The following is a 15,411-nucleotide window of genomic DNA, read 5'->3' on the forward strand; positions in this document are numbered from 1 at the left end:
GTTTTCGCAGACTCTCAATTAAAAATAAATGAATGCACAACCGAATGACGATACTTGGTATATTTATTTAATAACAGCATATCACATAATAAAGGCACATTAAGTAACTATTTACATAGGAAAGCTGAAGTGGTTAATTTGTTTTATTGTAAACATACTTTCTTAGATCTCATCTTAACACACAGAGAGAACTAAAAGTGAGACATTTATTTTCTGATTTACCCCAAAAGTGTAAATACTGCAGATCCATGTTTAAGCATCCAATCCAGCAGCTCTGGCTCAACCAGTGGTGTGAGTTTGGGGTGGGACCATTTCATGAAAACCAGAACTATTTAGCATTTTCATTTGCTGACATCAGCGGCACAGAAATTTCACACTTCAGCTTTAAAAAGCAAATATGTACATGAATATTAAACAATGACTTACAACACAGTAAACAGGAATGTCTGTTCGAATCAGAATCAGAATGATAAGAATGATTCTGATTCATTAAAATGTACTAATATTGAAATTTGTTCCTTTAATATAATTTAAAGAACCTGTGCTAACAAGTAATGTAAACCACAGACCTTATTGTACTCATAAACCAAAAATTCCCACAGAGGGAATACATGACTTTAAAATTATTCCCAGATTTTAGGACTTAAAACTGAACAGCTCTGTCATCTGAAAGAGTAAGGAAAGCTATCCATAGCACTGGTTCATAGCCATGAAAAGCCATCAGACTACAGTAATACTTAAGAGACTATATAAGAGAAGGCAGTGTCTGTTCAAATTTATAACACTGACTCTCAACTCAACTTTGTAACAGATATGATTTTTAATAAACCGGAAGAAACCATTCCAGCTCACCTACACAGCAGCATTGTGTAAACATTCATTGTAAAACAGGCTGTAAATTGACAATATTTGCAGCAAACTGTAATGACTTTTGAAAAATACCATACAAACAACTCTGTTTAGTGTAAAGAGCAATAGATTGCTCTGTTCATGTCAATAAAATATACCATATCCCAGCAGCAAATGGAAAAAGCCACCAAAGTCACAAAGCTCCATAATCTCTACATTCAGATCTACTTTTCCATTAAAGAAAAAAGCATTTACATTGCAATGTTTTTACAAAAAACATTATGACAACAGCATAAACTGTTATCTTAAGAATATAACTAGAAAAAAACTGCATGAAAAATAAGAGCACTTCGATGCTGATGCTCAAAATGAAAAAAAATATTAGTTGTCACGTAAGTAAAAAACATAGACCCCTTTCGGAAATACTCAATAAAATGACAATAAGGGTTTCCCGTTTTGCATCCCAAATATGTACAGCTCAACAGAGAAATCTGTGCTGAAATGTATCGTTCTTTCTAAATGTGTAAAACATATTACAGTGACAATAAATACATTTTCCTCCTACTGATACATAAATACATCTACAAAAATATACAAGCACATACTTGTACAAATAGAAAACTACTGACAAAATCCAATAAAATTTCATGTATCTCATTTTCCAATCATATCAAGTTTATAAAATGAAGTACTTCAAGGACGTTTTGAGTTCAAAACAATAATGCACATGTTATTTAACCCTCTCTCAATTCTCTCTGGTCCGGTAAAAATATATTGGGTTTGTCCACACTGCACTCAAATCTAATTTGGTCTTTAAATTTGGTCATTTTTGCAAAGGATGAATTCTGATCTATTTGTCTACAGTTGATAATTTTCAGTATCTACACTGGAGACCGAAAGAGACTCATACACCTCTCAGGGTGGAAAGAGAGGAAAGAAAAGCATAAGTTTGCCTTTGCTCGTGTCCACCTTGACATCTCACTGCAGTGCTGAGCTCATGAGAGAACATCATTGTGCAACCAGTCACTTTTACTACATTGCAAATGTGACACAGTGTGCTATACGAGTAAATGTGGACATGAAGGACGTTGCACAAAGATTGCATCATAAATGAATAATAATAAAAAAACCTTGATTTGGGCACGCCCAATGAGATTTTTGCTCCCTGTCTAAACAAAGCCTTTGAATAACATATTCCCATTCATTGTGTGAGGAGGGAGGCACCCTAAAATGACCACTCACAGGTAGACACCCTGCCCCACCTCTGAAAACAACATGTGCATACAAAGTACATGTAGGACTAGACTGAATTCTTTCAATAGTGAAGCCTAGACATACATAAGTAACACTGTTTCAGTACCATCATATACTGACACAACAATGAGTAAGAAATACACAGTTCTCCTACTGAACTGTCAGTTTTCGATGCAGGCTTATTGAAGGATTATAAGGTGCATTATAAAGTGATACTGCAGCATTTTCTTAAACCGGTTGTAACGTTGCTGGCATACCAATCCAGTTGAGCTTCTCAAGGTGTGGCCCTCTCGTGTTCACTCTCATCTTCAGTCAGGCAGACTGGTTTCTTGGCTTGAAGGATGGGCTCAAACTTTTCTGTGGAATTGTTTTTACCCTCAGAGCTGTGCCTTATTCCATATGCAAAATAGATAATAAAGCCTAAAAGAGACAAATGGATAGAGTTCAAATTAAAAGCACTTTAACACAAAACAACATTCATGATAGTGACAAGTACACTACTGTACAAATGTTTTGGGTTTGTATGATTTTTTTTATGCTTTGGAAGTATTGTATGCTTATACCAGAGCTGATCAGAATACAATAATAACAGTGAATATCATGAAATATTATTACAATATAAAATATCTGTTTCTATATGAATATTTTTTTTAATGTAATTTATTTCTTGCAATGCACAGCTGAATTTTCAGCATCACCAGTCTTCAGTTTCACATGATTCTTCAGGAATTATTCTTATGTGCTGATTTGATGCTCAATAATTTTTATGAATGTTGAAAACAGTTGTGCTGCTTAATGTTTTTTTTTTTTTTGTGGAAACCATGATTCACTTTTTTTAAGGATTCTTTCATGAATAGAAAGTTCAAAATAGCATCCATTTAAAATAAACATTTTTTTATTATAAACATATTTACTGTCACTTCTGACCAATTCAAACGAATCCTTCTGAATGTATTTAGCTTCTTTTCTTCCTGACCCCAAACTATTGAATGGAAGTGTACATTTAACACAGTTACATGACAACGATTTCAAATGCTATAACTCACCAATAACCATCCATACGGCAAAACGAATCCATGTAGGTCCATCCAATTGCATCATGAGGTAAATATTCACAAAGATACTGACCAATGGCAGAATAGGGAGCAAAGGCACCTACAAAATGAAGAGAGAGGATTATTATAACCACTTAAAGATCTGGCAGTCTCAATTTAACAAACATAAGCTTTGTAAATTAAGTCTGTACCTTGAAAGTGAGAACCTCTTTACTCTGGGGCTGTCGCCAGATGATGAGGATGCAGACAGAAGACAGAAGAGACAGGAGAACAACCAAAGTGATATAAAGAGGGCTGCCCGTCACCACCTGCTCTCCGAACACTGCCAGCACCACACACAGCAGAGTGAACAGCACCGCTGAACAGAAAAACAGAAGGATGTTATCTGCCTGTTCACTACACGAACACCTCAGCTCTACATTACAGCTACACAGAAACTATACACTGGAAGTGGAAATGCTTACATATGGTGCCAGTTGCAGCGTAAACAATGATGCCCGAAATCTTGGTGGGTACGTCACAGATGGGCTGCACCAGCATCCTGAAGGAAAACCTCTCTTTAAGGGGTGTTGTCTCCAGGTCCTGGCCGTACTCATCACCACTATCCACATCTGCCATGCCTCCTTTAGCCTCCAGCCTCTGCAGTTCCATCGGCTTCTCATTCGCACCACTGGAACCGAGACTGCCTGGCTGGTACCTGCAGGATTGAAAAAAATAAATAAAATTAAACTGATGTAAAAGTATCAAATTCTAGATCTTTAAAAATGTTTTTGAAAGAAGTCTCTTATGCTAACCAAGAATGCATTTATTAAGCTTAAAAACTTTTGTGAAATCATAATGCATTTATGATTCTTTTATGAAAAGAAACAGAAACATCTTCTGTAAAATTATAAATTACTGTCACTTTTGATCAAATTTATTGCAGCCCTGGTGAACAAAAGTATTAATTTCTTTCAAAAATCCCCGGACTTTTGAATGTTAGTATATGTGTATACACTCACCGGAGAATGAGTACACACACAGCAACTAGAGTGTACGCCAGCAGGGTCCCAATTGACATCAAGTCCACTAATGCGGCGAGATCAAACAGAAAGGCCATCAGAGCTACAGAGAAAAAATAGACAGATTTTAGAGTTATATCATCCACTGACAGTCATGACATAAATAAAAATTAGTGCCATCAAAAGATTAATCTCGATTAATCGCATCCAAAATAAAAGTTTTGGTTTACATAATATATGTACTGTATTTTGTAATATGTTTATTATGTATATATAAATACACACACATACTGTATATATTTTGAATATATTTACATGTAAATAAAGTTAAATATTTATATTATAGAAAGTCTTATTATATATAAATATATATAACATATAAACATAACATATTTGTCTTAAATGTATACGTGCATGTGTTTGTATTTAAAAATACACAGTACACACTCATATATTATGTAAACCAAAACTTTTATTTTGGATGTGATTAGTCGCGATTAATTGTTTGACAGCACTGATCAAAATACAGTCTTACCTGCTACGATGCCAGACACAATGGTGGCCAGCAAAGGTGTCTTGGTTTTCTTGTGCATGCGGGAGAGGGAGCGAAAGAGCAAACCATCCTCAGCCATGGCATAAATCACACGAGGCATAGGGAACATGGAGCCTAACAAGCTGGAGAATATTATAAAGAAAAAAAAAAAACATTGGTTACTGTAAATAACTGAAATTTAACCCATTAAAACTTTTTTGGCTAATTGAAAAAATTTATGTTAACTGAATAACAACAACAACAACAAAAAAAAATCACAACTTAAATAGCAATAAAAAATAAATAAAAATAATAATGATTTTTAAAAAAAGCATTAAATTACTACAACTTTAACTTAAATGGACATGAAAGCAGATAATATAAAATAATCAAATTCTAAATATTAACAAACATATAATAGTATCTCAATAATACTAAAATAAGTTTATGAAAATGTCAATAAACGTACCTGGTGGAAAGGGCGCACAGAGACCCCACCGCCACAATATAGCGAGCGGGGCCCCATTGCACATATTGAAAGGCCTCTGGAAGGGGACTATGAACATCCAGCTTGTAATAGGGCATCATGAGTGTGAGCGCTGCTGACACTCCGAAGTAGGCAAAGAAGCAGATGAGCAGAGAGGCCACTATGCCGATCGGGATGGAACGCTTGGGGTTTTTGGCCTCCTCACCTATGACATCACCAGAACTGAGGTGAGCTTGGTTTTAAAAGTAGGATAATACTGGTTTTCATGACTTTTTTTTCTTCTGAACTTACTTGTGGTTGCGATGCAGTCGAAACCCACAAATGCATAGAAACAAGTAGCAGCACCAGTCAGGATTCCACTGACGCCAAATGGTGCAAAACCACCCGAGCCAAAATCTTTTTCAATTTTCCTAAAATATGAAAGAGTTTTCAAACTTCAAATTTACAGTGAATTCATATACATATATGTGTGTGTGCATATTGTCTTTTGTTGTTGTTGTTTTTCAAGATTTTTACCATTTTTCATTTTTTCAAATTGTTATTTTTTTCATGTGAAAGTTTTCACACATGAAATTTACAATGAATATACATACATATACACATTTTCTTATTACATTTTATTAATTAATTTAATATTTTTTGTTATTAAGTATATCTTTAAAATAAATGTAAATATGACAGTTTTAATTTTATTTCATTTACTTTTATGTCACTTTTCATTATTTCATTGTCATTGTATTCTGATTAAATCTATCTTTCTTGTATTTTAATTGTATACCTGTAATCAGTAAATATGCTCCTGAGCCAACTGAGTGTTTCATTTATGCTCTAGATTGTATTTTCTTCATTTCTATTGCTATGCCTGCATCTAAAAGTAAAGGCAGTGTGACTTACTCTGGATTGTAGTTGTTTGTGCTGTTAATGTAGTCCTCCACAGTGAGGCTCCAGTTGGCAGTGTTGCCTTTCACAAAGCCCGATATAATAACAAATATCAGAACCACCAGGTTGATTCCTGTGAAGATCTTGTTGACGAGTGCAGACTCACTCACTCCAAATGCCAATAATCCTGTTGCGTGGGAAGTGAGAGGTAGCAAATTCACACCATTATGGTCTTTTGCATGGCAATAGTGGAAAGAAATTGTGAGCAACAGTCCTATGACTAATTGGGTACATTGGTAAAGCAGACCATTTAAAATGGTTTAATTGCTTCAGCAGAGCTGGTGTGGTAGAACCAAATAAACTTTTTGGCACTCCAACAAAAGCCAGGTATTGAATAAGAGGTGGAGTCAAAAATTCTGGGACAAGATCCACCGACTTATCAGAATAATAGAAAATCTTGACTTTGCAAACACTTTGCACCAACTAAGACGCAACTGGGCATTATCATATTACAGCCGAGTGATTCTTAGAGGGGGAAAAAAGGTTCTCACCAGTGAGCAATATGACCAGGATGAGAGCAAACACATCTGGATACTTGGCTAGCACTTTTCCAGTGTCTGGAAACGACATGTAATCAGTGAAGAAATCAGAGATGGTTTTGTTCACTAGATTGTCAAACGTTGAGCTCCAAGCCCGTGCCACACTGGCTGTGCCTGTGAAATGGAGAGAAGGACATATGAGTAGATGCAAAAGACTTGCGTCCACTTGTTACATTAAACCTAAGCAGCCGCTCAAGGGCCCTTCAGTCTAGAGTAAACACTTCAAACGGTTTCAAAACCACTTTAATTGGTCAAAGTCTTGGGCTTGCATTCTGAGTTAACTCATGGGAGCTAATGATTCATTAGTAAATTTGGATTCAAAAAGGAAAGTCCAAACTAAAGTCACATTATTAAACTAGATTGTAAAAATAAAGTCTGCATGCTCACCAATCACGTATGACAGAATGAGGTTCCATCCCGTGATGAAGGCCCATATTTCACCCACTGTTACGTAGCTGTACAGGTAAGCGGACCCCGTCTTGGGAACACGTGCGCCAAATTCAGCATAGCACAAACCAGCGAGGACAGACGACAATGCCGCAATGAGGAAGGAAAGCACGATGGCAGGTCCAGCCTTCTCTCGGGCCACTTCCCCAGCCAGGACATAGACCCCTGCACCCAGTGTGGCCCCGACCCCGAGGGCTATGAGGTCAAGAGTGGTGAGACAGCGAGCAAAGCGGGTCTCGTCCTGAGACGTGTCCAGCATGCGACGCCTCAGCAGCATCTTCCCAAAGGAGGCCAGCTTATTCTCAGCCATGATGGATAAAGTTAAGGAGACTGGGATCAAGCTGAAGGCACTAAAGGAGAAAAGAAACTATAAATTTTTCTACAAAAAAAGTTAGAAATATCCTGCCTTTTTGGAAAATTAGGTCAAAAAATGAGTGGCCTACATGTTAATTTCAAGGAAGAATAACCTAAAGTTCACAAAGGACAAGATATTTTAAAATGCCTGTCTTGACTTAATATAGTGAACTTCTAAAACCTCTCCATAATACGAATAATAACTATATGTGAACCTGGATCATAAAAAACAGTCATAAGTAACACAGGTATAATTGTAGCAATAGTCAAAACTATTGATTTTTCTTTTATTCCCAAAATCATTAGATTTCATTATCATTATACTTTGCACAAAATAATTGCATATCAAATACATTTTAGTATTTTTTTTCCCTCTAGGTTGCACAAGCTCTTTATTCTTTATTCTCTTTCATCCGGAAACTGTTCTGAAAGTGATTCTGAAGATATGGTGCAGATGTATGTATTCTCACAGAAGGATCATTAAAACTTTACAGTTAGCATTCTTTGCGTGAACAGCTCTTTATTCAAGTCATTTCATGTAAAGGGCATATAAAAGGGCGGCTGTTATCCACCACACCCGTGGACACAGACAGAGCAATCATTGAGCACTTTACAAACATCTCATCTGTCCACAGGGCAGTTCAACCCATCAGGATAATTAATAAGATTCATATCTAAGAGGATTGACCTTTCATTACGAAGTCATAATTCATGAAGTTCAACAGCTCCAAAGCCCAGATAAAGAGCACTGACATTGGTGTGGATGGAAACAATTTTCAGGCAAGACCAAACTTATTCATCACAATTCATTGGCTAGATGAAAAGAGCAGAGCGGGTGAAATTGGAAAAGCAGTACATCTGAGGTCAAAGGAAAGAAAACAAAAATCTATATATATAGCACCATCCTCTTAATTCAGAATGCTAAAAAAGGTCAGGCATGCTATTTGAATACAGAGTTTACATAATACAAATATTAATGTCTGATGTCAAACAGTGTACCCATTGCACTCTTTTCACTAGAAACAGAGCACATGCAGGAAAGGGTTTTTTTGTGTGGTTTCTGCCCAGCAGCTTGAGAAGTCATACATGTTTGATCAGATCCTGTCTAGGGAACGAACTAGAAGTAAACCTGCACCTGCGTAGTCAATACACGACTATATAACAGGATCTGACTCTTAAGTATTTTTTCTGCATTCTTAATGTTCAAAGCATATCCTCATACATTAAAATTATACAAGGATGGCTTCATAAAAATAAAGTCTTATTGTCTGCTGCTCAGTAAATGACCTCACTTTCTGCATAATTCAATGAGGTCACTACACGGAAAACATTTACTTCCTTCCAGGGGTATTATATAAAACAACTAGAATAAAAAAAGCTCACTAACTTTAGAACAAAGCAAACGCAAAGTCTACTCTAGTCAAACAATGCAGATTAAATCTGTCACATAGTAGACGGTTACCATGAAATACTGATGATTATCAGTGAAACCAGTTAAATTGCTGCCTCAGACATTACTGACGTGTCTTTATAAACAGTTTAGAGGATACATTATTCATTATATCAGACTAGCACGTGTTACGTTAAATAACACTCCCTGTTAAAGGAAAGAGCTTTATCAGTTGGTCATGCAGTGATTTAAAGTTATTCTCCGAGAAATTAAATAAAGAAATAATTTCAAGCAATAAACTAGGGAACTTAAACAGGTCTTATGTCTATCATCTGGATATCTACCCTTTCACCTGCTTCACTGAGTTTGCTGGTTTGAAAATCAGTACTGTATTTGAAGATGATCCCTCAAAGCAATTGCATCCCAAATTCTTGATGCAAAGTTGACAAGACACATTCTTCTTAATGTCAAAAATGTAAACTTCGCCTTAGAAAGTTTCCCTGCTAGTTTACTATTTAACTGGAATGCACCAGCACCGGTTACAACACGGTTACAACACTCCTTCCTTTACAAAAATGGAATTTCATTAGACTTAATGAATCTAGTTCAGCATATGAAGTGTCATTCAGTAGCCTGTTCATGGTGCTGCCGAGAAACACGTCAAAGACCCACATGCATTGAGAAACATTCCAATGTACTGAATGTGTTCAGTTTAGTAGGATTCATTTAAACTCGTATCTAACTTTAAACCACGTTCAAAACTGCCCCTGAAAATCTGCCTAACTTGATAAAAGCATATTGATTAATTTTTGTCAATAGAAAAAATTTATTTAATGTATTAAAGTACCATTATGGTATATTTTTTAAATAACGAAATAACATTTAAATCATTATTTAAATAAATAATAGTAATACTTATAAAGTAGCGCACATTTAACATCTAAAGGCACGCGCGCCATTTCTGCCACGAGGATGAACGTAATAAAGATAAACATGGAATTTCCGCTAACGATAGAAAATCTAATTCAGATGGTTTACTTAACGAATAATGGAGACGTCTCAGATTTCACGCGAGTCTCATATCTAACAGTCATATCTAATAATCGTTAAAAGGTAGTTACCCTCTCGGTTGAGATGATGTGGTTTTCAGACGGACAGACGATGAGCAGCGCGCGGTGAGCAGTCTAGAAAACTGAGCAACGTTACCAGAGACTTGCATATAACACTCATCCGGGAAAGCCTTTTAAGGTCATATCGTTTCCCCTCGGGGTGGAACACAGCCAAACGTAGTAGCGTTTCCATTGACGACATGATTTGCCCAGCTTTTCTAGACACAATAAACAGTGTCTTATCGAGAAAAAAGTAAATATGAATTTTTCTTATAGGCTCTCAAAACAAACCACAAAGCATATTGTAAATTATATTGTAATTTATTAGGTAAAAGCGAGACACTGAAGGCAGCCAATGTTTTTGATGGAGTTGCATTTTATTAAACTCACATTTCTTAAAAGCATATAAAAATGCATAGACATTTCAGAATTATAACTTTCCGTGCCACTTCTCTTCTTTTCTCCTATAATTGAGAGAGAAAATCAGACAGAGGTATAGAATTCTACTTTTAATATTACTTGTAGCACAATGAAATTCATCTGTACAATTAACTCAGACATTAAGATTAAACATGCAAACAAAACCACTTAATTTTAAAAGAATTGTACACACACACACACTAGAAAAAGAAATCCCAGAAATGAACTGTGTAAAGACATTGAATACCAACTTAATCTCTCTTCAGCTCCTCTATGCACATCTCAAGTTTTTCGTGCAATGGTCCCCAGTTTTTTACACTCTATGAAAGATAAAGGAATGCAAATTGTAACAAAACCAAAACATTATCTCATAATGAAATTAAGAAAGAGGGTAAAGTTGTTTGAAATACAAATACAAAACTTAAGATACCTGAACGCAAAACCATTAGTTCTTGAATGACCCTCTCAAGTTTTTCTCGGTGTTGGAAGCAATTAACACAACCTGGGCAGGGGGTTGAAGAGATTGATAGGTTTAAAAGACGTTATAAGACACTGAATTTGAATATGTACTGCATGATCTATGATAACAACCATCAAACTTCACCTGGTTCGTGCGCTCCTTCAGCTGCATGCACAGCATCACTCTCTACTGTAGACAGAGCAGGTGCTATAGATACAACACAAGAATACATCAGATCAGAGATTCGAAAATAAGAGCCATTATATTTGAAACTTTTGCTACAAAGGTCTTGCTTTCCCAATAACAAAAATCTTGATTAGATGTCTAAACATTACAAATGCTGCACTTTTTTTTTTTTTAACCATAGATGGCTTTCTTTACTAGTGAAGACCATTCATCAAAAGCGTCACCTAGTCATGTGGTACAAGAGAAACTTTCATCCTATGTTAGCACAGTTGAAAGTGGCTCTTAATTGGCAAACTTGACCAAACCAGGATGGAGAGATAGGGAGAAGTGGACAAAAGAGGACGAGTACATCAAAGGTCTAGTTTAAAAATGGACTCCACTGAGGTCCTCATTTGGCGGTTTCATTAAATGACTAATAAATCCACATTTGAGATGGCCAAAACAGTGTGAACCTTTCATGAACAGTATAACAGACCATATTTAAAACCGAAATAGTATTTCGAAACTCTTTATAATTCCTTAATCATATGTTTGATCAGTTTAATTGCATTTTTGTGCTGTTATTTTTTTTGCATCTATAATTAGTACAATGCATTCTTATGGTGGCATGCATGCCAGCATACCACCCTGTAAATGAGTTTGAACAGCACCTTCAAATCTCCATTTCAAAATGAATGAAAAGACTCATTGGGAGACATGCACACACACAACTCCCTTATAAGCATGAATTAAAAAGTACTTTGACAACAAGCTCCCAAATGCACTAGTTCCTTTCAGCAAGGCTATTAACTGCGCACTTCACAAGAATATCAATCAGTCTGGAATTACAGCTACTGCAATCAGGCAGCCATCGTGTAAAGAACTGCTAGAGACAACTCTGTTTGATGACTCAATTTTCTCGCCCCAGTCTCCCAATGGCTTCAGACAAGATTATGGGATTTTTTAATTTTTTTGCATAATGATATATTCTGAGAAATCCTGTTGAGATCAGTCTATGTGGCTTAAGGCAAAGGGCGGCAATTTTCTACATTTTTCAGACTATAAAGCTTTTGAATGTTGCTTTGATACACCCCCAAGTCTTTTCATTTTTAAATAAACATAAAACATTGGCATTTACAGTAATCATAGTTTTAAAAAGGTATAAATGAAAACTTTTAAGTGGTATTATACAAAGCAACATAAAAAATGTAACCTTTAGTCTGCACCAAAATTGCTCTTATTAGTTAAAGCTGCATAATTTTGTAACCCTACACCACAAGAGGAGATACACCAGAGATAAGTATTACGTTAGTACTCATGTTTGGCTTTGAGTTTGGTTTTATTAAAGATGTTGTGGTTAAAAGGTGTTGTAGAACCTCTGAAAGTATTAGAAATATTTCTGTTATTTATCAGGTTTCACTTGTACAGTTAGCATTGCTGTATTTGATAAAGGCAAATGAAAAAGGACAAATGATCGCACCAATTCTTTTTCTCTTTGCCGAAGGCAAACCATCATTGTTCAAGTGCTTTTGGCCCACACTGGGAAGCAGTGAATTCCTCGTCCTCATACCTTTCATAGATAAAATTAAAGGAAATAATAACAAAGCATTACATAAAATCAGAGCCCTTCATTTACATAATCATATTTCCTAGGTATAAAATTTGCATTAAATATGTAATCAGCAAACCTTATATTAACTAAAATCTTGAAGATACAAATCAAGAAAAACTTTCAGTGAAAAGTACCTGGTAATCCTGTCGATTTATTACTAGGCTGAGTCTGAATGGTTTCTACAGAGGATCGTGTGGTCTGAGGGGTCTTGAGAGCCGGTCTTTTACGAGTTGGCGGCTGTAGTCCTGATGGTTTCATTTGCTGTATTCCAGAGCCTGAAGGTTTTGCAACTGCAAATCACATTACAGTTTACAGAATACATAATTGATATTTATAATACAACAAGCAGCTAGCAAACAAACAAAACAGTTATGTACCATTACTGTTCAAAAGTTTGGGTTGTTATGCTCTTTATCAAAAATATAGTAAAAACAGTAATACTGTGAAATATCATTATAATTTAAAGTATAAGCTTTCATTTTTAATATACTTTAGCATGTAATCTATTCCTGTGATTGCAACACTGAACAGCAGTGATTACTTCAGTGTCACATGGTCCTTCAGAAATCATTCTAATGTGCTGATTTGTTGCTCAAGAAACACGTCTTATTATTAATGTTTAAAAACAGTTGTGTTGCTTAATATTTACATTACATTTAGTCATTTAGCAGACGCTTTTATCCAAAGTGACTTACAAAGGAAGTAATCAAAATCAACAAAAGAGTAATGATATACAAGTGCTATAACAAGTCTCAGTTAGCTTAACACAGTACACGTAGCAAGGGGCTTTTTTATATTGCATAATAAATAAAAGAAAACCGAAAGAATAGAAAACGAACAGAGCGAGCCAAGTGTTAGAGGCCTTTTTTGCTTTTTGTGAATTGTATATAAATGAAAAGAACACACAAAGAATACAAAAAAAAAATGAAGAAAAAACGAGCAAGTCTTTTTTAAAGAATGGGAATTAGTATAAAGAGTGCTAGAGTTAGAGGGTCAAATAAAGATGGAAGAGATATGTTTTAAGCCGATTCTTGAAGATGGCTAAGGACTAAGCTATTTATGATGATCATATTTATGATGGAAACTTAATATCAGAATTATTTGAATGAACAGCAAGTAAAAAAAAAAAAAAACAGCATTTATTTGAAATTGAATTTTTTCTTGTAACATTACAAATGTATTTACTGTCACTTTGACCTCAAACGCTTTAACAATAATATAATTACGCAAATGTATGAAATGTGTACCATGTGTGTACAAGCCACTTACCAGCAGTGAAGTTATATCCAGTGACGGAGAAACCATAGAGGTCTGTTTTACAATAAAGAAAAAACAGAAATATACAAGAGCAATGTTTGTAACCAGCTGACTGATTCATAACAACATAAAGCATTGAGTTTCATACCTTAACAGTGCCAGCTGATGCTATGTTCTTGATAGGAGCGATGTTCTTGCCCTTGTTCATCTGTAGCGTCTTCCTGTTGCCAAGCAGGGTGGTGGATGATGCATCAGGCTGATGCGGGGCCGGCGGCCCTTGGAGAGTCTTTGGTTTGACAGCTACCGTGGAGTTCACTGACAACTGAGGCCTTGGAGGAAGACTGGATTTAGGATAACTCAGCTTAGAGGAAAGCTGAGGAAGCTGTCTTTTGATTGGAAGTTTTGTGGGACGCTTGTTCTCATTGGCTGGTTCTGATGCACAGTGACTTAAAGTGCATGCTGCTGAGACTTTCTGACTCTGACTCGAGCTCTCAGTCGCCTGCACAGCATCAGTTCCATCGTGATTACTTGCACAAACAAGCTCATCATTCGACTGGGCCTCGATGCTGTTGATCACAGACAGCCTCTTTCTGGGCTTCACGTCTCTCATGATCTCAAATCTGGATTCTTTGCCAAAAACGATAGGCGTGGATGTAACCAGGAAGCTTGTCTTCAGGTCTAATGTGTCATCTAAACAAAAAATACTATTTTCTGCTGATATTTCCCATATCAGAAGAGGGAACAGACTCAGCGTCCGCCGATCCGGGGCTTGATGTTTTTTTGTGATGCTCCTCTGATGCTTGAAGCTCAGGAGCATCATCGGGAGCGTCGACAGAGCAAACAAATGCTGTGGTGCTTATCTCAGCTTCTGTTTCTCTGATGTTAGAGGTTGGTTGAGTGACACCTACAGAGTTAGAAGCAGCATTAACCTGGTCAGCTAATTCTATACTCAAGGGCTTTATTTCAACAGTGGTGTCCTTCAAAACTAGATTTTCTGGGGGGATAAGATCAGTGGTTGTATTATGTTTAATCATTTCAAGTGGTTTTATAGGAACAGAGTTTGATTGTTCGACCTCACCAGAGGGTTGAAGAGGAGCACTGGCTATTTGCTCCACAATATCAACAGTTTCATTGATGTTAAAATGAGCTTCCTCTGTGTTTTTTATTGTATTAACCTCAGTAGAGTTAATACTAGCATCCAGTTTTTCTTGTGGCTGTATGTCTATAGTTCCTTCAAGGTTTTCATTTGGCTGTTCTGTAGTAGTAGTAGTGTTTAATGGTACAGTGTTATCATCACATGCATTAGTTTTAGATTGTGCTCTGTCTAGAAGAGGAATATCCACAGTTGTATTAACCCCAGTGTCAGGTCCCTCTTTAGGGTCATGTGACTGGACCAGTTCAACAGTGGTGTTTCCGGTCTCTGTCTTTGTATTAGGTGTCATCAATATCCACTGTTGAATTAAGTATAGGGTCAGACCCTCCTTTGGCTCCTGAGACTCAAAAATGCTGTTCTTCTTACTGATGTTGTGTAGATCAACAGT

The 15,411-nt window shown here is 36.2% G+C and overlaps 1 protein-coding gene across 1 annotated transcript; it reads right to left on the reverse strand.

Annotated features, from left to right (window-relative positions):
- Nucleotides 1-94: 94 nt before the first annotated feature.
- Nucleotides 95-10,017, reverse strand: LOC113114183 (cationic amino acid transporter 3-like). Its single transcript, XM_026280979.1, has 12 exons — nucleotides 9,969-10,017; nucleotides 7,044-7,453; nucleotides 6,609-6,770; nucleotides 6,073-6,244; nucleotides 5,470-5,588; nucleotides 5,161-5,383; nucleotides 4,695-4,834; nucleotides 4,160-4,262; nucleotides 3,623-3,855; nucleotides 3,350-3,516; nucleotides 3,150-3,258; nucleotides 95-2,523 (listed from the first exon to the last, which is right to left on the reverse strand). The coding sequence occupies exons 2-12, from the start codon at nucleotides 7,411-7,413 to the stop codon at nucleotides 2,378-2,380; spliced, it is 1,944 nt and encodes a 647-aa protein (XP_026136764.1). The 5' UTR covers nucleotides 7,414-7,453; nucleotides 9,969-10,017; the 3' UTR covers nucleotides 95-2,377.
- Between the last annotated feature and the right edge of the window lie 5,394 nt (nucleotides 10,018-15,411).

This window comes from Carassius auratus, chromosome 14 (assembly GCF_003368295.1).
Source record: "Carassius auratus strain Wakin chromosome 14, ASM336829v1, whole genome shotgun sequence".
NCBI classification, from domain to species: domain Eukaryota; kingdom Metazoa; phylum Chordata; class Actinopteri; order Cypriniformes; family Cyprinidae; genus Carassius; species Carassius auratus.